General features: G+C 41.7%; 1 protein-coding gene across 4 annotated transcripts in view; it reads left to right on the forward strand.

Moving 5' to 3' along the window:
- PTPRZ1 (protein tyrosine phosphatase receptor type Z1) overlaps positions 1 to 24,910 on the forward strand; it is a 354,695-nt gene that overhangs the window by 190,689 nt on the left and 139,096 nt on the right. For all 4 annotated transcript variants that reach the window (XM_073573380.1, XM_073573381.1, XM_073573382.1 and 1 more), the window contains exons 9-11: positions 5,284 to 5,468; positions 8,177 to 8,303; positions 14,358 to 14,404. In XM_073573380.1, the coding sequence (XP_073429481.1) occupies positions 5,284 to 5,468; positions 8,177 to 8,303; positions 14,358 to 14,404 (359 nt within the window). The remainder of the gene's footprint in view (positions 1 to 5,283; positions 5,469 to 8,176; positions 8,304 to 14,357; positions 14,405 to 24,910) is intronic.

Here is a 24,910-nt window from a genome sequence, read left to right on the forward strand (position 1 = left end):
AAAATGAGAAATCGCTGGTCAACTTTTAACCCTTATAAAAGTACTGTCACACGATATGACGCGGTCAGGATCGCTGGTACATCGCTAAGTGGTCGCTAGTGAGCTGCCACACTGGCAGATCTCACCAGCGACATCGCTGGGGTCGGTGGTCGCTACTTAACTGTCACACCAGGCGATCCTGCATCCTCCCGCCCGGCTCCACACGTCGCTCGTCGTCACAGCAGGAAGCTGACGACGAGAAACAGTCTAGCCTGTTCACGCGCGATCAGCGATAACCAGCGGGGGAGCGGGTTGTAGGTAAGTATCAGACACAGTGATATCGCTAGCAATATCGCTATAACGTCACAAGTTATAGCGATATTGCTAGCGATATCGCTTAGTGTGACAGGCCCTTAACTTCCTAACAAAAAAAAATTTTGCTTCCAAAATTGTGGTGATGTAAAGTAGACATGTGGGAAATGTCATTTATTAAGAAATTTATGTGACACATCTCTGTGATCTAAGGGCATAAAAATGTAAAGTTTTAAAATTGCAACATTTTCAAAATTTTTGCCATATTTCCATTTTTTTCATAAATAAACACAAGACTTATCGAAGAAATTTTACCACTAACATGAAGTACAATATGTCACGAAAAAACAATCTCCGAATCAGCGGGATCCATTAAAGTGTTCCAGAGTTATAACCTCATAAAGGGACAGTGGTCAGAATTGTAAAAATTGGCCTGGTATTTAAGCTGCAAATTGGCTCTGTCGCTAAGGGGTTAAAATGCCAAGCAGGAAAACAATGGTGTTTGCCTCATTGCTCTGACAGATCTGTAAGCCAGTCTGTGCATTTGCACTGTCAAATCTGGTGTCAGGTATGACAGATCTACGTGAGTTCATTTTGGAAAGATATTTGTAAGTTAAAAATATTGTAACCTGGGACTTTATCTTTATGGAACACTGATAACTGATTTGGATTCCAACAAAATGACATTGTGTAATAGACAGAAATAGCCACAGGAAGCTCAACATCACTATCACTTTGTTTGTTGAGGGCGAGAACAGGTAAAGGAGCACTACCATGCATGTAGTACTGCAGAGATGCATCAGACACAAATCAGAGCAGGCTTTTCATTTTTACTGGTGACATTCCCATGTTCACATAAAAGATCTGCATTTTCACTGGCTTTCTACATTGTTGGTGACTTCGCATTACAATAACCCAAGGAAAAGCCATTTAATATTGAATATATTGTAAACTATTGTAACTTGACATGATTATTATCTTAGTTTAAAAAATGGTTACAGTAGTAATGTAGTACCAGGATGTATCAGCTAATGTTACTTTATGGCAAACAATGGCTGCACATGGAGTTTGTAAGAATCAATACCTTAGTATATGGCTCCCCCAAGTGTCCAAAAAATAGATTACTGAACGACTTCCTCAAACTGCATTTCCTCACTATTAACCATGGTGTTGACATAGGATTCTACTCCATGTTTAGAAGAAACATTAATGTGCATTAATTTATCCAGCTACAGTACACTAGGGATGGGCAAATAATTTTCCCCAGGGGCCACATGAGAATTTTTGTCGTCTATGGAGGGCCAAAGTAAGTCAATTCTGTTCAATATGATTATTAACGTATTTTATTTTGATTTTATTTTTTATTATTGAGCAGCTCTTAACCTTATAATTTACTGCTTTTTATAAAGTTTATAAAGAACAGTAAATCATACTTCTCCTGGTATTCAGCCTTCAGTACCATGATCAACCGCTTCCTCAAAAACAGTATGATGACCACAAAGTCCCTAACACAGTATGATAGTTCTACAGCTCCACACACACTATGCTGGACCACACACACTATGCAGGACCCCACACACCATATGATGTGCCAAAGCCCCCAATAAGGTATGATGGCCTCTACAGTCCCCTACACAATATGATCTCCCATGGCCTCCAAAAAGTATAATCACACATACAGTACATTTGCCCCCATAATCCCCCACACAGTATGAACTCTGTATATCCCACACTAAAGTATGAGCCCCCACAGCTCCACACAGATTATGATGCCCTCCACAGCACCCCAAAAAGTATGATGCCACACACAGAATAATGAACCCCACACAGTGTAATCCCTGCCTATATATAGAATGATGAGCCCCACAGTATGATCCTCCATGGCACCACAACACAGTATGATGGCCTTCATAGTCCTCTACTGTATGTCACGGGAACTAACCGGTGATGGGCACCCAGCACAGATCCGGTTAAGCCTGAGACGAGCGGGGACGGGTGGCACCCCGCAGGCTACCGGGAGTGAGCGTACCCACAGGGTCACAGGACCTGCGGCACGTGACCGCAGGAGGCGGGACTGGGGCGGAGTCCGCCGCGACACTCACTGGGGAGACAGCGGAGAGGGCAGCAATGGTACCAAAGGGAGTATAACAGAAGAAGAGTCAGATGCAGGCCAGGGGTCAGAACGGTGGAGGGCAGAGGAGGTACAATAGGGACAGACGAAGCAAGCAGTCAGGGAGGAGCAGAGGTCAAGTACCAGGCAGACAGCAAATGGTACAGAATCACTAGACACAAACCAAGACGGAAGGACAGACCGGATCAACAACAGGGAATCAAACACAGAGCCGGCACAAGCACACAAGGGTCCAACTACTTAGCCGAGGGCAAAAGTATAACTGACAGAGTTTGGAGCTCCTCAGGGCTATAAGATGACTTCCCTGATCCAAAGAGAGGCCACAACCATTAACCCCTGATTTGCAGATCCAAAACCTGCACTAGGATCATGGCACTCTATATATTTTATGATGAGCGCCACGGCACTCATCATAGTATCATTAGAGCCACACAGTATGACGGCCTCCATGGTCCTCATACGTGGTATGATCCCCGTCAGCCCCCCAACACAATATGATCACTCTCACAGTCCCACGCACAGTATGATGTCCCCATCCGTCCCCTATAATAGTATGATAGTCTCCCACACAGTATGATCCCCCACAGCCTCCAAACACTGAATTATGAAACTCACAATATGGTCCCCCCAACACAGTATAATCACCCCACAGTCCCACACACAGTGAGATAGCACCCTCAGTTCCCCACCACAGTATGACCACCCTCACAGCCCTCACACAATATGATGGCTCCCACCCTACCCCAACACAGTATGATCCCCCACAGCCCCAACACAGTATGATCACGTTCACAGCAACAGTCATTATCTCCCACACAGTATGATTACATCCACTGTATCTCCCATAGCCCCCATACAGAATAATGGCCCCATCAGTCCCCCAAGTCAGTATGATCAACCTCACAGCTCCCACACAATATGATGGCCCCCTGCCCCTCTACACCTCTACACAGTATAGTCCTCCACAACCTCCCAACTTAGAATTATGATTCCCATATTATGATCATTCACAGTCCCTAATACAGAATGATGACCCACAGTATGATTCCTTCTAACGCAATATAATGGTTTCACAGCTCCCCACATAGCATGCTATACCCCACAACCCCCGCACACAGTATGAATCCCCACACAAAATATGTTATCTCAAAGCCCCCAATACAGTGTGATGGTCCCCATATATAGCATGATCTCCCACAGCATCAAAAAAAAGTCACACAGTATAATGGCCCCCACAAGTATGATTTCCCCACAGCCCCCCAAACAGTATGATCCCTCCATATTCCCAACCAATGTATGAGCCCCCCAGCTACCCATACAGTGTGATGGTCCCCACAGTACCCCAAAAAGTATGACCCCACACAAAATAATGACCCCTATGCAGTAGATCTCTACAGCTGTCTATCTACAGAATGGTAAGAACTACAGTATGATCCTCCATAACCTCCTAACACAGTATGATAGCCACCATAGCCCCTATGATGGCCCTCTCAGCCCCATATGCACTGTATGATGGTACCCATGGTCCCCGACATAGTATGATCCCCACAGCCCCCAATACAGTATGTTTGCCCCCACACAATATGATGGCTGTCCATGGTCTCCGTATAATTCCCCACAAGCCCCCAACACAGTATGATCACTCTCACAGCCCCACACACAGCATAATGACCCCAACAACCCCTATAAATAGTACAATGGTCTCCCACAAAGTATGATCCCCTACAGCCTCCAATCACAGAATGATTACACCCACAGTATAATTCCCCACAGCCCCCTCCCACACACAGTATGATGGCCCCCCTTAGTTCTCAACACTGTACGATCAACCTCACAGCCCCTCACATAATATTATGGACCCCATAGCACCCCGACCCAGTATAGTCCTTCATAGCCCCCAAACACAGAATGATGACCCCTAATATATGATTCCTCACAGTCCTCCAGCTCACAGCACCATTTATATGGATAAACCTAAATAAAATGGGAATGGTTGGTGATCTCAACTTCCTGTTTTTGGCACATTAGTATATGGGAGGGGGAAAACTTTTCAAGATGGGTGGTGACCATGACAGCCATTTTGAAGTCGACCATTTTGGATTGCAACTTTTTAAATGGCCCACCCAGGTGTATCCATATATATGGCCCACCCTGTAGATATTCTCATCTTCTTAGATGAATATTTTCAAATAGTGCTTAAAAAGCAAGCACTTTTACTCTTTTCTGCTTATTAAAATTTGCAGTTATTCTTGAGATTTTAACGCTTTTCTTTTGTTTACAGCTCATTGCCTAGAAAACTGACCACTACTTCTGTCTAACTTGTAAGCACAGAGCTGAAACAGGCTGATATTAGGAACTAACAGCATGCTTCAGCAATCCTGGTGAGCTTTAAAACAGTGCTTACAAGTTCAATAGAAAAGAGCTTGTAAGCGCTGTTCATGTACTGTTGTGGTCGGTGTCCAGGGCAACGAACTGTAAGCAAAAGAAAAGTGTTACTATTTCAAGAACTGCTGAAATATTTACAGTAAATTGCTGAATTATTTGTATTTACAAGCGCTATCCAACAATACCCATGTGTGAATATGGGAATAACCCTTTTAGGTATGGAATAACTATATACAGAAATCCATATACAGATGGTCTGTTTCTGCTTGCTGTTTGATTTTTTTTTGTTTGTTTGTTTTGCTTCTTTTTGTTACTTTTTATAAATATGTCTGCTATTTAGGGTTCCCTATTGATGATGGGTAAGTTGTGCAGAGCAATTTACATGTAATATTATTGATATTATTATTATTATTATTATTATTATTATATGAGCAAAAATACAGTATTTTAATTTTTCTCCCTTTTCCTTTTTTCAGTTTGCAGTTCAGAACCAGAAGATGTCCAGGCTGAATCCCAGAATAGCACAAGCCTTTTAATTACATGGAAGAGGCCTCGAGTTGTTTATGAAGCAATTATTGAGAGATATTTGGTCTATTATCAGCAGCTACAAGGAGAAGACCAAACAAGACATGAATACCTGACAGATGGATATCAGGACTTGGTAATTGTTTTATGCTTGTTTTTTTTTTCTTTTGTGTCCCATGCATGGACTTTATAATGATATGCAGCAAAACAAAATATGCTTTAAAGTGAACCTGTCAGCAGTGTTGTGCACAGTAACCTACATACAGTGTCAGGTTGGCAGCGTTATACTGATTAAAATGATACCTTGGCTGATGAAATCCATCTTGTGGTTATTTAATCTTTATTTTCAGTTTTTAGTTAATGATATGCTCGTGCTCCAGGTATCATTTTAACCAGTATAACCGCACTTACCTGACACTGTCTGTAGGCTACTGTGCACAATCCTGCTGACAGGTTCCTTTTAAATGATTTACAAAGTCAAGCCAGTGTCAAATAAGTATTTTATGGCTCCCCGGAAGTCCTATATTAAGAGTGATGGCAAGCCATAGACAGATTCAGATCTTTTTCTGGGTGACCTGGAAAGTCTGTCCTGGTCATCTATGACAAGATTTCATCCCATCCTTAGCTCTTAAAGGGAACCTGTCAGCAGGATTGTGCACAGTAACCTACACACAGTATCAGGTCGGCGCCGTTATACTGATTAAAATGATACCTGGAGTGATGAAATCCATCTTGTGGTTGTTGTTTAATCTTTATTTTCAGTTTTCAGTTAATGATATGCTCGTGCTCTGGGGCAGGGCTGTGGGAGGGCTTTATGTGGTGCTCTGCGTAGGTATTCATGTTTAAATTCAGCTTTATCAAAATGGCGTGTGGTGTAGCATGATACATGCCTAATAGCCTAATATGGCTATATGCATTTATGATTTATTCCTATACTATCGTGGGTTAAAAACAAAAATTTCTTCACAAAATGGTGCCAGTGCCAGCGCCTGTGTAGTATCATCTACTGGGTTCCAATAGATGCTACTGCGCAAGCGCCGCCGCTGCCATTTTGCAGCCGAAATAAAAAATCTGGCACCACCAAAATGATGAAGATAATTTTTTAAATATTATACAACAACCACAAGACTGATTTCATCAACCAGTGTTTCATTTTAATCAGTATAATGGTGCCGACTTGACAATGCCTGTAGGTTACTGTGCACAATCCTGCTGACAGGTTCCCTTTAATCTAAGTTTCTCAAACCTGATATGTTTAAAAACAGACTGGACCATATAACTGTAGCACTTGGTATATTATTTGGGCATTATTACTTTCAAATAAATCTTGTTGCCAAAATATTTGCTATTAGACAGTTATTTCCATATAACTAACATGAAGTTATCATATAGAAAATGGATCTGCCTTACTACAATACTCACATAGAACATTTACAAATATTTTTGTTTTTTAAAAGAGTTTATTTATAAATCTGATTAAAACCTTATCTAACCATGGCCACTTAGAAAAAGTACCCAGAACAGCATAAAATTCCCTCCTCAAAAATCACACATTTTTATATAAAAATGGCATGCAATAAAAATCCACAAATTTTTGACACCAGTCACAAAACTGGCACAAAAGCCATGATACATAGCTCCATAGATTCTTGTTCATGGAGATTACTCTTATGAATATCATCCAAAGCATGGTCACCTCATAAGCTGGCTGTTCTGCACATTCCCTGCGGCTCTCCAGCTCCCATAACAGAGAACTGAATTTTCCAGAGACTGTCTCATGGTTTTTGCCACCTAATCTGAAGCAGCATAATATAGAGACAGAGACTTTGATTCCAGCAATGTGTCAGTCACTAACTGGGCTGTTTGCTGTAGTTTTGATAAAATCACTATTTTATCTGCAGGAAATACCTTCCAACCTTCCCAGATTCAGTGGGATAGTCCCACATTAGGGAGATGTTCTGCTGAAAATTTTTGGCCAAAGCTCTTGCTGATAAGGGTTGTGTGTAGGTTCCTACCCCTGGCAAGCTCAGAGGACCATTATTCTACACCCGCCAATATCCTTAGTGATCTGGGTGACATCTTTCCTTTTTGTTAATCTTATCGAGTTTGTTATTCATTTGATCTTCTAAGTACGCTTCTGAACTTGCTTCTGCACTAACAGGTGTATGGAATTATTCACAACCTACTATTAGTGATGAGCGAGTATACTCGTTGCTCGGGTTTTCCCGAGCATGCTCGGGTGGTCGCCGAGTATTTTGGCGTGCTCGGAGATTAAGTTTTTGTCGTCTCATCTGCATGATTTGCGACTGCAAGACAGGCTGAATACATGTGTGGAATGCCTGTTTGTTAGGGAATTCCCACATGTACTCAGCCTGTCTACAAGTCGCACATAATGCAGATAAGACACCAAAAACTAAATCTCCAAGCACGCCAAAATACTCGGAGGACACCCGAGCAGCGAGTATACTCACTCATCACTACCTACTATAATAAAGGAGCTCTTAGGGTACATTACCAGTGGGATTATAACTGTACGAGATATTAAGAAATCGCATGTACATACTATGGAGTGTATTCTCAATGTATTTTAACCAGTGCTGTGTTGTTTTTTTTTTCTATGCTTTTGCCTTTATTTTAAGTTTGAGGAGAAATGCTATTTATCGCATCTTCATTTCTTTCCCTAATATTTTGCACTGAAAGGTAATTCTACAATCCAATGTAGGATTGTTCAAGATTTCCATTTTCTAATGGGAATGCTTAATATAACAAGACATTTCAGAAGTAAAACTTGCTTATTTTCACCACATTTATAGGCAATTTAAATATTTTTATTTTGTTCTTTAGGGTGCAATTTTGTATAATTTAATGCCCAACATAAGTTATGTACTTCAAGTTGTGGCATTGTGCAGCAATGGTCTGTATGGGAAGCGCAGTGATCAAGTGGTGCTTGATATGACAACGGACAACGCAGGTATGACGATATAAATCTTCGGATATGGAAATATAGATGCACAGATGTACTATATAAAGTATTACGTATTTTAATTTGCTGTTTAGAATGAATGACTTATGACTATGCAATAATAATGACACGCAAGATTCTGATATTCTGTCCACATACTGACCTTAATAACCGCTGCTGTATTTATCACATAGTATACATAGTTTACAATATAGCATATAGTGTAGTCGTGTATGGACATTGCGTGTAGACAGTCATTAGATGGACTCCTTTTATATACTGTTTACCTGATTACCACTGAAACCTTAGAATATCATGGGGAACTTTTATAGTATGATGCATTTTGATGACAGTATTTTTGTTGTCAGAAATGGTGTACTTACTGCGTGAAGTACAAACCTTACAATGAGGTTTACGTAGGTATATATTCGTTTTAAAAATTTACTTTTCTTTAGAAAACCAGATTGCAATATATCACTGCTCTGACCCTGCTGTAGGCAGAACCATTTCAGATCTTCATATTTTGAATGCACATTTGCACCAAAATATAACAAACAAGCTGAAAACTGTTGACCTGCATAGGAATTTTTCAAACTAAAGCCCATTATGTTGCCATCTTTTAAAAACATGTATGTTAGTACAATTGCAAAAGTTTTCTTTTGAAATAAAAAACATATTTATAAAGCTTCTCTGAAAGATTTTCTGATATAGAAAAAAAATGTGGTGGAACATGACCAAATTACCAAGTCTTCTCTTTAGAAAAGTTAGTGAACACAACCTAGAGTTGTAAGTGTGGATTGTCTAAAGTATTATCTACATAAATGTCATTTTTAGTTTAATGCTAGCTTAGGAGAAGGGGATTGGTTCTCCTTAAAAAAAAAAATACACTATTTTTCTATTTACGGTTATTATTGATTGACCTTTGCAAAGATATGAATCTTTGAAATACAGTATAATCAATTACTTTATTTTGCTGCCTTCTGTTAATGCAGTGCTGTTTTAACTGACTGGTTCATGCTTGTTCACAAGCTGCTTTGAACTTCTGCTCTAGCAAGAATCTGTACTCAAGCACAAATTTACACTCTCCCTGTGTGAGCGTCTCTTCTGCCCTCCCACGTGCACAGGCAGAGAGTTTGTGAATAGTTTGTAAGCAGTTTTTTGCTAGATCTGTAAGTCAAAGCATCTCCAAAGATAGCATGAACTAGGCAGTTAAAAAACACACTTTCATCATAGTGTTTGAGAGAGAAGGAACAAAATAAAGTAAGGATGTACTGTATGTCATAACTTTGTAAAGGCTGATCAATAACTACCTTAAAATAACGTTTTTTTTCCTCTTGAAGGAAATCAGCTGGATTGCAGTCAAATTGTCAATGCTTCATGGGGAAACAGCAGATGAGTTAGTGTTCATCCCTTTAATGAGCTTTACATCCCTAGTCATGTAGCAAGGCTTGTTGAAGAGTTTTTTTTTTCATTTTAGGAGAAAGTATATTTGCATGCAATACTATCCAAAAAAAATGTATGTCTCAGACTTCCAAACCTTCTTAGATTAATTTGATGTTTATTTTGTTATTAATGGTAGCACATGTGTTGATTATTTTGTTGGTGCATTCAGGTTTTGTGACTATAGGAAACCTTCTAAGTACGGTAAATCACATAGAGTAGGTCATAATTGTGCATAGCCCATGATTACTGGAGTTTTGAGTATTTAGCTCCAATTCAAGGTAATCTTAACACTAGTCTCAGTTGTTTAAGATTTAGGTGTTAAATGGATTGATACCATCCATATCATTCTTTCATGTGACCTATGGTTATGTAGACATTAATATGGCAATGTTGACACTTCCCTGGACAAGGTATATCTGGATAATGAACAAACTGAATCATGTCAGACCTTAGATAGAGGTGTAGACGCACTGATTTCCATCTTTCTGGTACATCTTCTTTGTATTCCTGATTTCTGATGATGCAGCAGGTTTACGTCATTACTAAGTAAACCTTGTACAAATATCAGAGAGTGTGATGACATTGTGTCTTATATGTGTCACAAACGGTATGAAACGGAAAATCAGTATACTGTATAAGTAAGTGGGTTGATCAGGATTACAGTCTGCCTATTTTAACTCACCCTGAAGCAGCACCACTGTTCTCCTTGGTCTGTGTCTGTTATTGCAGATAAATCCCATAGCAAAAGCAAGCTTAGCCCATGGCAAGAAGTGGTTCAATTTCTAGAAAATAACAAATCCTGTTTTCTAATCCTGATCAAACCCTTCAAATCGGGCTAAATTATAATGTATCCATCGAGTATTGAAAACCCCAAACTGTAATTCCTGAGCCTGTGCCAAATGTGCACACTCATTATAAATGGGAGCAGTAGTGCAATCGCCACCATATTCTACTAATATTATTTGTATTGGACAAGTATAAAAGCTTTTTCATGTAAGAAGTGAATCATTTACATGTTCATTATTACAAATTCTTGCATCTATTAATATATAATTTATGTTGCTAATATATTTATCATCACTTGTGGCCGTGCTTTAGGTTTACGTGTGAAGTTTCTTCCATTTTCTCCATGTTCATACCACGCCATTGACTTCCTGAAGACTAGTCCTATAATTAATATTACGTATGCTGTTATGTCATAATTGGTTGCATACATTCATCAATCATTGTGTTATAATCAGCACAGTTTCTTTGTCACCTTTCTCCTTTCTCCTGAATCACTAAATCTGCTGGTGTTAGGGTCCTATGCAATATATCTATATGCAGGACGTATATAGTAAATTCAACAATAGAAATAACAGTTTGATCATATATTACAATGTTAATTAAAGTAATATTATATTTTATTCCATCGAGCTCACATTACACATTTGGCTCCAATCACGAGTTGTAGACTGCATTTTTTATTATTGCATAGGATTCTTCTTTCATGAACGGATAGATTTATCTTCTCCCACCTGCTTGATCACTTGCTCACCATTTCCACAAACACCGTTGTCGAATGTCGTAAAAACAAGAACTTGTGTTGACTTTGTTATGTCTATAACTGAACCTACATTTAATATTTGATATGTACAGTATTGTGTGTGTTTTTGGTTGTTTATTACATGCATGTAGCATTTACATTGTCATTGTTTTGTCCTAACACAGCCATTTACAGTCCTTTGTGCTACCAAATGCAAATAGGCTGATTATTGTTATATTAGACATTTTTAACTGCATTGTTAGGAAGTTCGTCATATAACACATCAGCCATAAATATGCTTGTGTAGGCCACACAATACGTGCCGGCAATCTTATTGAGATAGCGCTCCCAGTTTACACACATTGGTTGCTAATTATATAGATAACTTCTTTCTACAAATTAAAATGTCTAAATGTGCACAGTCTGAATATGTGGAATACAGACAGTCTCCCCTTCATTTTGTGTCAAAGGTAAGAAAAACATTTTTTTTTATTTTTTGCAATGAATTTGTTTTTCTCCTCGTCACTGTCCTAAGCTTTCATAGTCAACCTGTCCCTTATCATATCTTTACCGTAGAATATTAGCGCAACCATAGAGCAAATTGCACATCTCATTCTCTACCCAAGGTTGGAATGGCATGACGTTAGTTCAGTTCTGGGGACCTAGTGTGTTAATTTGCACTTTAGTTTCATGTTTAAGGCAGTGCACTGGGGCAGTACTGATGCAATTGGAGAGCATCAACACATCCCCATTGCACTACCAAGTTAATTTGTGGGCAGCCTTAAAGCTCAGTTTTTCAGGGTTGACACACTGAATTATTGGTAGTAATGAGTGATTGCGCTCGGATATAGGGTGCTAAAAATGAGTGTCTTCAGCGTGCTCGAAAAATATGTTCGAATGTCCGCGGCTGCTGCTGTTAGACAGTCGCAACACATGCAGGAATTGCCTAACAAACAGGAAATCCCTGCATGTGTTGCAGCTGTCGAACAGCCGCGAGACATGCAGCCACAGGGACTCGAACATATATTTCGAGCATGCCAAAACACTCAGCACACGAGCACGTTCGGATAACACTTTAACACTTTATCCGAGCACGTTTACCCATAACTAATTGCTACAAAACAGATATCCTTTTTATTACTGTACTATGACCAATATAGCCATATCACGAGTTCTAGAAGTAAAATCATCCTACCAAATTCCATTCTCCATAGTAATCAGACACTCCGGGTCTGATTACTATAATGATATTTAGAATGAAATGACACTAAAGCATGAAAAGATTGTAATGAATAGCCGTATGCTTTAATAGGATATGTAACATAATAATATATGCCACATAATGAAAAATAGGGAATAAGCAGAGGACACACAAAATTAATTTACTTTATATTTTGATAGATTGGACTTTTACATTAGTGGCATTTTTTATTTCTAATGGAGCAAAAGGGTTTAATGCACTTTTCTGTTTTTTTTTTCTCTTTCTCATTTTTAAACTTTTTTTATGGTACTTGAAGCTGTGATCATCTTGATCACCTGTGTTATACATATCAGCGCATTAGCAAAGCTATGTATAGCTAAAATACCGATCTCCTATGAGTGCCAGCCACACAGGAGAATTGTCATGACAGGCACGAAGGTCTTCAGCAGACCTCCGGCTTTCATGGCAACCCATCGGCACCCCGAGATCACGTCACAGGAGCGCAAATGGGACCATGGAATGACGCACCCCCCTACTGAGAATTGTTAAATGCTGCTGTAAGAGATTTGATAGTGGCATTTTACAGGTTAACAGCCACATATGGGGCTCCGCTTCACCCATGGCTGTTAGATGCAGATGATAGCCGATTAAATCAGCGATTATCTGCTGGGAAAGACGCAGACTCGCAAGCCCGCATCAAATTCAGAGACACAACATATGACATAAATGTACGCCATAAATCATGAAGGGGCTAGTAGCCTGTTTAGATAGGCCAACCGCACTTGAGATGGGCAGAGAAAGATGAGTAATAGATCGCTCAGCGAGCATAGGCTGCCATTTTTCTCGGTAGCACAGGTCTTGTAAACTCAGCATGTGCTGTTAACAACAATAAAGTTTAGGCAAACAAAAGCTCATTTTACTCGATGTTTTACTTATGATTCTCGAAAACAAACATTCCTAGTTCCTGATAATCGTACAGTGTAAATGCACTTATTAAGAACTGAACTAATACCTAATATAGAGCATAGATTAAAAAATAGTCTAATTTTCTCACGGAAGTGAAGATTCTTTTTCCACTGAAGATATGCCTTTCAATTTCCAATTAAAGCACCAAAATGATCAACCCACAATTAGAAGTTGTGAACAATGTTGGGGGCCATGTAGAAATGCTAGTGTGAAAAAATTGATGGTGTTTCCTAGAATGCCTTTGCAGGTTCTAGCTGTTGTAACATAACTGAAAGTAAAAAAAAAAAAAATCACAGGCGAGAGATTATCTATTATAATACAATGTTTCGATATGCAATGTTTTGTGGGATAGTATAGCTAATACTATTTAATTGGGTAACAGATTGAACTAAAAGTGTTGCAGAAATTGATCCCCAAAAGTAGATATTGGGAACTATTCTTAATGAAGTTTACATCGTAGTTAAAGAATAAAAGAATAAGCCATACCGACATCATGGTTATAGATTGACCACATCTGTACATTTTTACAGAATAAACAGTCCGAACCAATGTAACTACCATAATACCTGCAATTCACACTGCCCATAATGTTCAGAGCCACATGCAGCATGAAAATTGGATAAATTGACCATGTTGTAGTTATTTTTTTTTTTACTGTTCAAAAAAAGGGAAATATTTCTAGATATCACTTCCTGCCCAAATCAAAGAAACATTGTGATCAATTTAGTAGTCAGATGTAACCTGTAGACAAAGGTGGGGAGCGTGTTGGTATTGTTACTCCGACACCAACATCTTACTTTAGAGATTCGGTCAGTTGTCAAAATCGTATATATTACCAGCCACAAACCTGATCTAGTGCTGCTGGAGTATCATACCGTATTCATCATTAGTGGTTCTGAAGGCTCAAATTGTGGTGTGTTTTTTTCAGGAAATGACCTCTTTCTAGATGTGACAGAAACTGAAGAGGATATTCAGGTAATTCTTCTTTCTCATTTAGAACTTATACAGTATGAGCATGCAAATTGTGTAAAAATGTGAAAAAATGACAAAATTATGTTTTTTTTCCCTGTACTCCATTTAAGGCTACCCAAGAAAAAATCAGTAGACGAGAATTGCAGCTATGATATTGGGGCTACCATAGTTACATAGTCATTAACATTGAAAACAGACATATCACATTTTACCTTTTATCCTGTAGTAAAAAGAGAAAAACCAATAAAACTAAACAAGATAATTATCAGTAAAAAAGAATTTCTTCCTGATGCCAAATGCAGGACTCAGCATAAATATCTGGATTATTTATCCTTTCTTGTAACCTCATACACAAATAAACTGCAATATTGCATCTTTCTAGAAAGCAACCCAATCCAAACTAGCGCAGTGAGAAAAAGTCTCACAGTGCAGGTCTGATCTCACCAAGGTATCTGCATTTCAGGGGCCGATCTAGGAAGGCAACCTCAGTGACCAGCGGTAACCTCGATGACGTCACTGCTAGTCACTGAGGCTGAGTTCGCAGGAGCTCATTCCTCAGTGGTTCTCAGACTGGACTGCAGCATCTTGGCACTATCCAGGTTGAAAACGGTTTATCCCCAGACATGGATTATGGCATGGGATAGAACAATGGACAGGTGAGGGATATAGTTGTTTTTTATTTTTGTTTTATTACAGGAGACCATGGAAACAGTGAGTATGGTTTAATTTAGATTCATTAAAGGAGACTTTGTCATTCTTTCAATTAAAGGACTTTATTCTGGCTGTGTGTTTATTTGCAATATAACTATAGAATTAGTAATGGAGAGGCGTCTTATAGACGCCTCTCCATTACTAAGCCATTGGCTTGATGTCACCAGACAATACAAAGGTGACATCCACCCCCCAAATATGAACCCCACTTGCCACCACCACAGAGCAAGAGGGAAGAGCCGGGCAAAGCACCAGCATTGGCGCATCTAATAGATGCGCCTTTTCTGGAGTGCCTACGTGCTGCTATTTTTAGGCTGGGGGGTCAATATCCATGGTCCCTTAATAGCCTGATAATACCAGCCTCCAGGTGTCTGCTTTAGCTTTGCTGGTTGTCAAAAATGGGGCAGGACCCACGTCATTTATTAATTTACAAAACTTTAATAACCAGCAAAGGCTAGGCAGACAGCTAGGACCTGATATTAATAGCCTTGGAAGGGGCCATGGATATTGGCTCCTCCCAGACTAAAAACATCAGCTCTCAGCCGCCCCAAAAATGGTGCATCCATAAGATGCATCAAATCTGGCACTTAGCCTCGCTCTTCCCAATTGCCCTTGTGCAGTGGCAAGTGGGGTGATACTTGAGGAGGTTGGTGTCACCTTTGTATTATCAGGTGACATCAGATCAAGAGGTTAGTAATGGAGAGGCATCTATAAGTCGCCCCTATTACTAACCCCATAGTCATAATGTATAAAAACACACACACATAATTAAGTCCTTTAAAGAACGACACAGACTCCTTTAATGAACCTGAATTAATCCATACTCACGTCATCACCCCGTCCACAGAAGCCAATGTTTCCTGTAACAGAATTGAAATAATAAACAACAATATTCCTCACCTGTCCACAGAGAAGATAGTAATCCATTTGTTCCGCGATGGGTCTAGCTGTGATAGATCTAGATGACAGGCTACAATGTTAAATGATGCGACTTTACAGGCTGCCATCCAGCAGAGACACTGAGCAGCAGCAGTGAACTTTCTCATGCTGATGGAGACATCATTCAGGTCATATCAGTTGGCCGCAAGACACTGAGCAGCGATAACACATGCAGCTCAGTGTCTCTGGATGTCAGGATGTATAGTCACATCATACAACAATGCAGCCTGCCACCTAGATGTAGCAGAGCTAGACCCATCTTGGACAACTGTATTATTATCTTCTCGGTGGACGAGTAAGGAATATTGTGGTTTGTTATTCTAATTCTGTTATAGGAGACATTGGCTTCTGTGGACTGGGCGTTCACGTGAGTATGGTCCAGTTTAGATTCGTTAAATGAGTCTGTCATTCTTTTGATTAAAGGACTTTATTCTGGTTGTGTAATTACTTACAATATAACTTTAGGATTAGTAATGTATAAGCGTCTTATAGACACTTCTCTATTACTAAGCCGTGGGCTTGATGTCACTAGACAATACAAAGGTGACATCAACCCCATAAATATGAAACTCACTTGCCACCGCCATAGGGCAAGTGGGAAGATCTAGGCAAAGTGCCAGAATTGGCACTTCTAATAGATGTGCCATTTCTTGGACAGCGGCGGGCTACCCATAGTCCCTTATCAGTCTGAGAATACCAGCCCCCAGCTGTCTTCTTTAGATTGGCTGGTTGTCAAAAATGTGGTGGAAACAATTGCTGTATTTTTTAATTATTTATGTAAATCATTCAAAATTATGGTGTGGGGACCCCTCTATTCTTCATAGCCGGCCTTGCTAATGCTGACAGCTGAGGATTGCAGTCTGCAGCTGTTAGTTTTGCCTGGCTAGTTATCAAAAATATAGAGGAACCCCAAATCATTTTTTTAATATTTATACAACTTTCATCCTTGGTCCTTGCTAGCGCTGATTGCAGGACGAGCAGGGGACAGTGATGTGAATTGACTTCTTCAGCACCCGACAGAGTACACAGTACCGCTGATTTCCAGGCACTGGTACATGTCACACTGATGACAAAGGGGTGTCATCAGTGCGCATGTGTGCAGGACGTTTTGTGGACTGTGCTGCTACTGGAAACACTAACATCTGAAAGCGCCTTTAGTGAACTCGGTCATTTACCGAACTTTTGCTTACTTTTACCTATTTTGGAACATGGAATTACTGGAACATGGTCTGATCATACCACCTCTCCTGGGCAGTTGTGGAAGATACAGAGAGTATACAGACAGGACTGCAAGAGATCATAGCTGATTCTTTTTTGTGAAATAAAGTGTTTCCCTGCCTGTTTTTAAAAAATGTTTTACCTCATAGAAAAAATTATTTATGGTCTTGTGCTGTAATGTCTGTATACTTTTTTGCTTCCTCCCCTGACCAGGAGCTGTGGTATGATCAGACCATGACCCTGTACGGTCAGACACAGCCATTACACAGTACACAGCAGCGACACATTTATAAGATTATCTCAGCACAGGAACATTTTTTTAAACACATGCAATTGTGAAAATTATTATAATTCTAAGATCTGTTGATTAACCCCTTTCCTACAATGGACGTACTATTCCGTCCATGTGACCTGGGACCTAAGTCCCAAGGACGGAATAGTACGTCTAGTGCGATCGGCGGTGCCCACGTGGTGAGCGCCGCTGATCGCGGCCGGATGTCAGCTGATTATCACAGCTGACAACCGGCACAATGTGTCAGGGGTGGTCACGGACCACTCCCGACACGTTAACCCCTTGAACACCGCGATCAAACACGATCGCGATGTACCGGGGGTTAAGGGGAAGCATCGGCAGGGAGGGGGCTCCCCCCGTGCTTCCCTGAGCCCCCCACGGCAGCGCAATGTGCAGCGCTGCTGCGGGGGCTCTTTTCCTGCAGGTCCCCGGATCCAATATGGCATCGGGGACCTCCGGGGGCCTGCAGGAAGCTGGCATGAGGAAGCCTGCAGCAGTGCCTGTGACAGATCGCTGATCTGTCACAGCGATCTGTGATGTGACAGATCAGCGATCTGTCACATGACAGTTATGTCCCCCCGGGACATTGTAATAAAGTAAAAAAAAGTGTAAAAATAATTTTTAAAAAATCGCTAAATAAATTAAAAAAAAAAAAATATTCCCCAATAAATTCATTTTTTGGAAATAAAAAAAACAAAACAAAGTACACATATTTGGTATCACCGCGTCCGTAACAACCCGCCCTATAAAACTGTCCCATTAGTTAACCCCTTAAGCCAACCCCTTAAAAAATAAAAAACGAAGCAAAAAATGATTTCTTATCATACCGCCGAACAAAAAGTGCAATAACGCGTGATCAAAAAGACACATATAAATATCCATGGTACCGCTGAAAACATCATCTTGTCCCGCAAAAAACGAGCCACATACAGCATCATCAGCGAAAAAATAAAAAAGTTATAGCTCGCAGAATATAGCGATGCAAAAATAATTATTTTTTATATAAAATTGTTTTCATTGCATAAAAGCGCCAAAACAGAAAAAAAGACATAAATGAGGTATCGCTGTAACCGTACTGACCCAAAGAAGAAAACCGCTTTATCAATTTTATCGCACGTGGAACGGCGTAAACGCACCACCCAAAAGAAATTCATGAAGCACTGGTTTTTGTAAATTCTGCGTCCCAAAAAACGAAATAAAAAGCGATCAAAAAATGTCACATGCCCAAACATGGTACCAATAAAAACGTCAACTCGTCCTGCAAAAAATAAGACCTCACATGACTCGGTGGGTCAAAATATGGAAAAATTATAGCTCTCAATATGTGGTGAAGCAAAAACTATTTTTACAATAAAAAGCGTCTTTTAGCGTGTGACAGCTGCCAAATATAAATACCGCCATAAATAGTGAATCAAACCCCCCCGTTATCACCCCCTTAGTTAGGGAAAAATAATAAAATTTAAAAAAAATGTATTTATTTCCATTTTCCCGTTAGGGCTAGGGTTATGGCTAGGGTTAGGGCTAGGGGTGTGTTGGGGTTCGGGTTGGAGTTAGAATTGGGGGGGTTTCCACTGTTTGGGCACATCAGGTGCTCTCCAAACGCAACATGGTGTCTGATCTCAATTCCAGCCAATTCTGCGTTGAAAAAGTCAAATGGTGCTCCTTCCCTTCCAAGCTCTGCCATGCACCCAAACAGTGTTTTACCCCATCATATCAGCCTACTCAGGACAATTTCCAAAACAACATTTGGGGTCCTATTTCTCCTGTTGCCCTTAGGAAAATAAAAAATTGGGGGCAAAAATATCATTTTTGTGGAAAAATTATGATTTTTTTTTTCACGCCTGTGCATTATAAACTTCTGTGAAGCACTTGGGGGTTCAAAGTTCTCACCACACATCTAGATAAGTTCCTTGGGGGGTCTAGTTTCCAAAATGGGGTCATTCCACTGTTTTGGTACATCAGGGGCTTTGCAAACGCGACATGGTGTCCGATCTCAATTCCAGCCAAAAAAGTCAAATGGCGCTGCTTCCCTTTTGAGCTCTGCCATGTGCCCAAATAGTGGTTTACCCCCACATGTGGGATATCAGCGTACTCTGGACAAATTGCACAATAACTTTTAGGGTCCTGTTACCCTTGGGAAAATAAAAATTGGGGGTGAAAAGATCATTTTTTGAAAAAATATGATTTTTTAATTGTCCCGCGGTTGTTATAAACTTCTATGAAGCCCTTGTGGGTTCAAAGTTCTCACCACATATCTAGATAAGTTCCTTGGGGGGTCTAGTTTCCAAAATGGGGTCACTTGTTGGGGGTTTTCACTGTTTAGGTACATCAGGGGCTCTCCAAACGTGACATGGCATCTGATCTGAATTCCAGCCAATTTTGCATTGTAAAAGTCAAACGGCGCTCCTTCCCTTCTGAGCTCTGCCATGCGCCGAAACAGTGGTCCCCCCCACATATCAGGTATCAGCGTACTCAGGACAAATTGCACAATAATTTTTGCAGTCCAATTTCTCCTGTTACCCTTGGTAAAATAAAAAAAATTGATCCTGAAATATTTTTTTTGTGAAAAAAAATTAAATGTTCATTTTTTTTTAAATATTCAAAAAATTCCTGTGAAGCACCTGAAGGGTTAATAAACTCCTTAAATGTGGTTTTTAGCACCTTAAGGGGGGAAGTTTTTAGAATGGTGTCACTTTTGGGTATTTTCTATCATATAGACCCTTCAAAGTGACTTCAAATGTGATGTGGTCCGTAAAAATAAAATGGTGTTGCAAAAATGAGAAATCGCTGCTCAACTTTTAACCCTTACAACTTCCTAACAAAAAAAAATTTGGTTCCAAAATTGTGCTGATGTAAAGTAAACATGTGGGAAATGTTACTTATTAAGTTTTTTGTGTGCCATATCTCTGTGATTTAGGGGCATAAAAATTCAAAGTTGCAAAAATTGCGAAATTTTCAACATTTTCGCCAAATTTCCATTTTTTTCACAAATAAACGCAAGTTATATGAATGAAATTTTACCACTAACATGAAGTACAATATGTCACGAGAAAACATTGTCAGAATCACCAGGATCCATGAAAGCGTTCCAGAGTTATGGCCTCATAAAAGGACAGTGGTCAGAATTGTAAAAATTGGCCCAGGAGTTAACATGCAAACCACCCTTGGTAGTGAAGGGGTTAAAATGAACTTTGGTAATTGGAAAACCCTTTTAAAGAAATTAACACGTAAGCATTTAATGTACCGCATCTGAACAGTACAAACGTTCATCTGAACTAGTCAGAATGCTGTTACTACTTTCCACTGGAAGCACTCAGACAAACAGTACGGTCGTATGAATATAGCCTATGAAACAGCTAGAAGTAAAGATGTTAAAGGGGTTGTGTTGTCTTCGTTACATGTCTGCTGTCACTCTGTGTAACTACAGACTTGTGAATCATCACGTTGTGCATACTGCATGCTGTGAGGATTCTCCAGTGGCGGCAAAAAGTATGTGATTTGCATACATGCGGTCACGTACCAAGCAGATTTGCATCGCCTCACTCAATGCAAGTGTATTGAGCGAGGCAGAAACTGTCTAGTTGGAATGTGTACTGGAGTTTTTATATTGCATACTTGCAGTCACATAACCGCCCTGCATCGGAATGACTGCAAATTTATAGCTTAAGGCTGGACAACCCCTTTAAGGATGGGCTGCTACTCATAAAGAAAAAAAGTGTGACCACTATTGAAAACATTTCTCTCTCTTCTGATATACATGTCAGAGGAGAGAGAAATGAGGTCCCCAAGCCTCTTCCTGGTACCTCTGTCATTCCATGTTCCCTCTAGCTCTGTCCCGTGCGTCCTCTTCCTGAAAAAAATGGCTGTGCCGTGCGCCCGCTGAGATCTGCCAGCCAGCACCTGGCAACAACATGGATTTTTCCTAATGGTTCAATTTGATCTCAGTGGTCAAAAGCCAATAATTATGTGTTATTCCCCCTGTATCATTCCCTTTGTGAGATTACATTTATTTTATTTTATAAGTTTTATTTCTTTCATTCTTTCCCATTATGGTTGTGGTTGAGGTTGGGTTTAGGATAGGGTTAGGGTTGAGCTTAGGTTTAGGGGTGAGCATTAGGGTTAGGGTAGTGTGGTGCCCCTGAGGCTCAGTCGCCACAGAGGTACTGCACCTACCTCTCTCCTAAGGTGTGGTACCCCACCATCCAGGTAAGTTGGAGGCTCCTGACCACGCTTCAACACTCGCACCACACACAATAGAGTAGTTCAGCACAACCACATTGCGGCTCCTTGCTTAGAGAGTAGCAGATCACCTTTGGTGGTTCCCTGCTTGGAACACTAAACGTGCTGGGAGGCGGATGGCGTTTAGGATACATATATATGAGCGGAATGGTTTAGGATGACAGGTCAGTCTGACAGGAGGTCAGTGAGGAAGGAAGCTACTCGGAGGGAGTGGGGATCCCTGGAAGAAGGGATGGAGGAAGGAGTGCTGCAGCTGCCTCAGTGACCCGAGCCAGCTGGCACGGGAAAGGAGAGGAAAGAAGGAGAAAGACGTAGAACTGAAATCTGAACTTCCATAGAAGGGAAAGACAAGTACGGAACGTAGGAGTAAAGGGAACACAGAGGACATGGGTTAGAGGAAGAACCCTGCCTAGAAGTTCTGAGCGCAAGGCCGGGACCCGGTCCCCGAGGTTGTATGGACGCTAATGGTTCTGCAGCAGACACCGGTGGAGCAGTAAGCTGCAAATGCACTACTCCCATCTAAGACTTGAGGGCACAACAGCAACACGGATAGAGAGCTGAGACTTAGGAGTAGAGAGTCCCCGAAGCAGGCTACAGCTGTCTGCCGTGCAAGTAGAGTTCTTGGGAACATCTGTCAGGAGGAACTCCAGCGTACCACGTTACTGGAGATCTTCACATTTAAAGGCGCTATAGAGGAGACGTTCAGGAAAGGCACATAAGTTGGCCGAGTGTGGAACGGAGCTTTCCATCTTGCCTGGAGGTTGACTGAGTCCCTGACCCGGAGGACACGGCACAGAAGCGGGCACTACAGACTGTGAGTAAAGCTTTGGAACTACATGTCCTGGTGTCCTCCATTCCTTCCTGCGTCCATCTGCCTGACACTGCTACATTCGCTGCGCCGGACACTACACCACCTAAGTGTCCCCACATCTACACTGCCCTGGGACAACAACCCTGCCTGTGGAGGGCTATACCATCATTGCTGCACCACACCATCTGTCCCGGAGGATCTGTCTGCAGCGTCAACTTAACACCTCCCTTGCCGAACACCACAGGTGGCGTCGCGAACTATTCATTTAACTACATTCCACCATTCACATCTTTCTATTACTTGGGCGCCCAGGGCCATGGTCCGGGTCACCGCTGCGGTGACACATCCCTCTGACACCGGCCCGGTACCGAGTACCCCACAGCCCTGGGAGGGCGACCCAATTTTGGCATCACGAACAGGATGATGAGACCCGAAGCCATCGGGTTCTGTGCGCCTGAGATTTGTTGAACTTAAAACTTTTGAGAATGTGCAGAAGATCCAATTTAATAGACTGTGAAATGAACATTAAAAATGGCCGTTGGCGTGGAGAAGAAGGGCGTAAAGAGATGGGAGGTACTAGGAAAAGACCGCGAAGAGTCTTGGGCCTCCCCTGCCTGAATTACTATGTAACAGCAACATGGCCCACCCCCCGAGGGGTTCGCATACTGGCTTGGTATGGAGGCGCTGGAACAAGACGCCGCCCCCGGAAGGAGGGGCAGAAGCCAGTGGCGGGAAAGGGGCCGAGAGAGAAGGGAGAAGGATGCCAGAACGCCATCTTGGAGAGAGAGGGAAGGAGGCCTGCGGAACGCGGGGAAGCGGATCTCCCCGGCGCCATGGCTGAAGGCTCCGACCCTGTAGCAGAAATGAACCGCCAGCAGCTGGAGGACGAAATTGCCCAGCTGATGTGCCGCCTGCAACTGCAGCAGGAAACGCTATGGACCTTGAATCTGCAGTGCGCCCAGGAGGGGCCTACACCTACCCGCGACACCGGTACCCGTCGCTGCTGCAGCGGACCTCTTCCCGGCAGACCCTGTGGAGCTTGGAGCCGCTGCCATGCCACCGGCAGCGTACTTTGTTCCTTCCCTGTCGCTACTACCGGAGTAGTTGTACACAGCGCAGGGAGCTGAAGCAGAGGAAAAGGAGCTCCCGCCTGGACCTGACGCGGCTGCGCAGGTCCCTACGGAGACCCCCACGGATCCGGAGCCGCCGGTGGCCCCACCGCCGTCCCCGGTGTTCCACCAAGCAGAGTCCACCACCGCTATGCCTGCATCGGAGCAGGGACCGCACCGCCAGGAGGCCCCAGGTATATACCCCGGCCCTCCTAATGGGTTGCCCCCCGACTTCACATTGTCAGAGACAGACTTGTGGGAACTCGAAATGGGGCAGTTGGAGGAGTCAGCTGGGGCACGGGACAGTCGGAAATGGGGAGGTGGAGGAGATCTCTACTGAGAAGGGTACGGCTGGAACAGGCGCGCACGATTCGGTATCTTCGGGGATTGGATGAGTCTCAGTTGCTTTGGGATAGTGACCTCGGCATCCCTTGGCTGCCGAACCCCCATATAGTCGCCTATCGGCGCCGACAAGCTGCGGCATCCCTCGGTGCTAGGCCACGCACCGGAGCACTGAAATTAGTAAGTAACCAGCAGGATGAAGACACCCAAAGTATTTCATCTGGTAGCAGTACCCCATCAACAGCTTCCTGAACCCCAGGAGGGGACCAACACTAGAAACTTGAACTAACTCTCGTGACCCAGGAGGGTTTATTTGCACCGTTGTGCCTTTTGTTTTATTTTTGACCATCATGGTTCAGTTTTGGTTTTTCCCAGTGTTGCCCTGTTTTGGTTGGCAGCCTTCATATTGAAATAAGCGATCATGAACTTGGAGTGATCAAAAAAACTTTTACTTGTAAATAGTTGCACCTCTTTAGGTGCCCTCTCTTGGTTTTACATATGGACACTTTGCGAAGATTAAGTCTACCTCATTGGAGCATGACTCCAATCAAAGGACACTGCAAGAGATCCCGTCTGGGAGCGGTGTCCAGCACTTACAAGAATTATTGTTGAAAGTTTTAATGTGAAATATTTCATAATGTGTTTTATGATCGCTTTTATATAGAATGAGAAATGTTTTGATCCAGAGATGAGAGATGTGAATAAAGAATTGGAAAAGTATATGATGAACCAGGTATTACAGTTATCACTTGAAAGAAAGTAGCAAATGTGCACTAGAAAGAGAAAAAGAAAATGTGTACTAGAGAAAGAAAGATGAAGAATACTGAAGTGATAGTGAGTCACAGATA

This window comes from Dendrobates tinctorius, unplaced genomic scaffold, assembly GCF_039654945.1.
Source record: "Dendrobates tinctorius isolate UK_male_01 unplaced genomic scaffold, ASM3965494v1 ptg000035l, whole genome shotgun sequence".
NCBI lineage: Eukaryota > Metazoa > Chordata > Amphibia > Anura > Dendrobatidae > Dendrobates > Dendrobates tinctorius.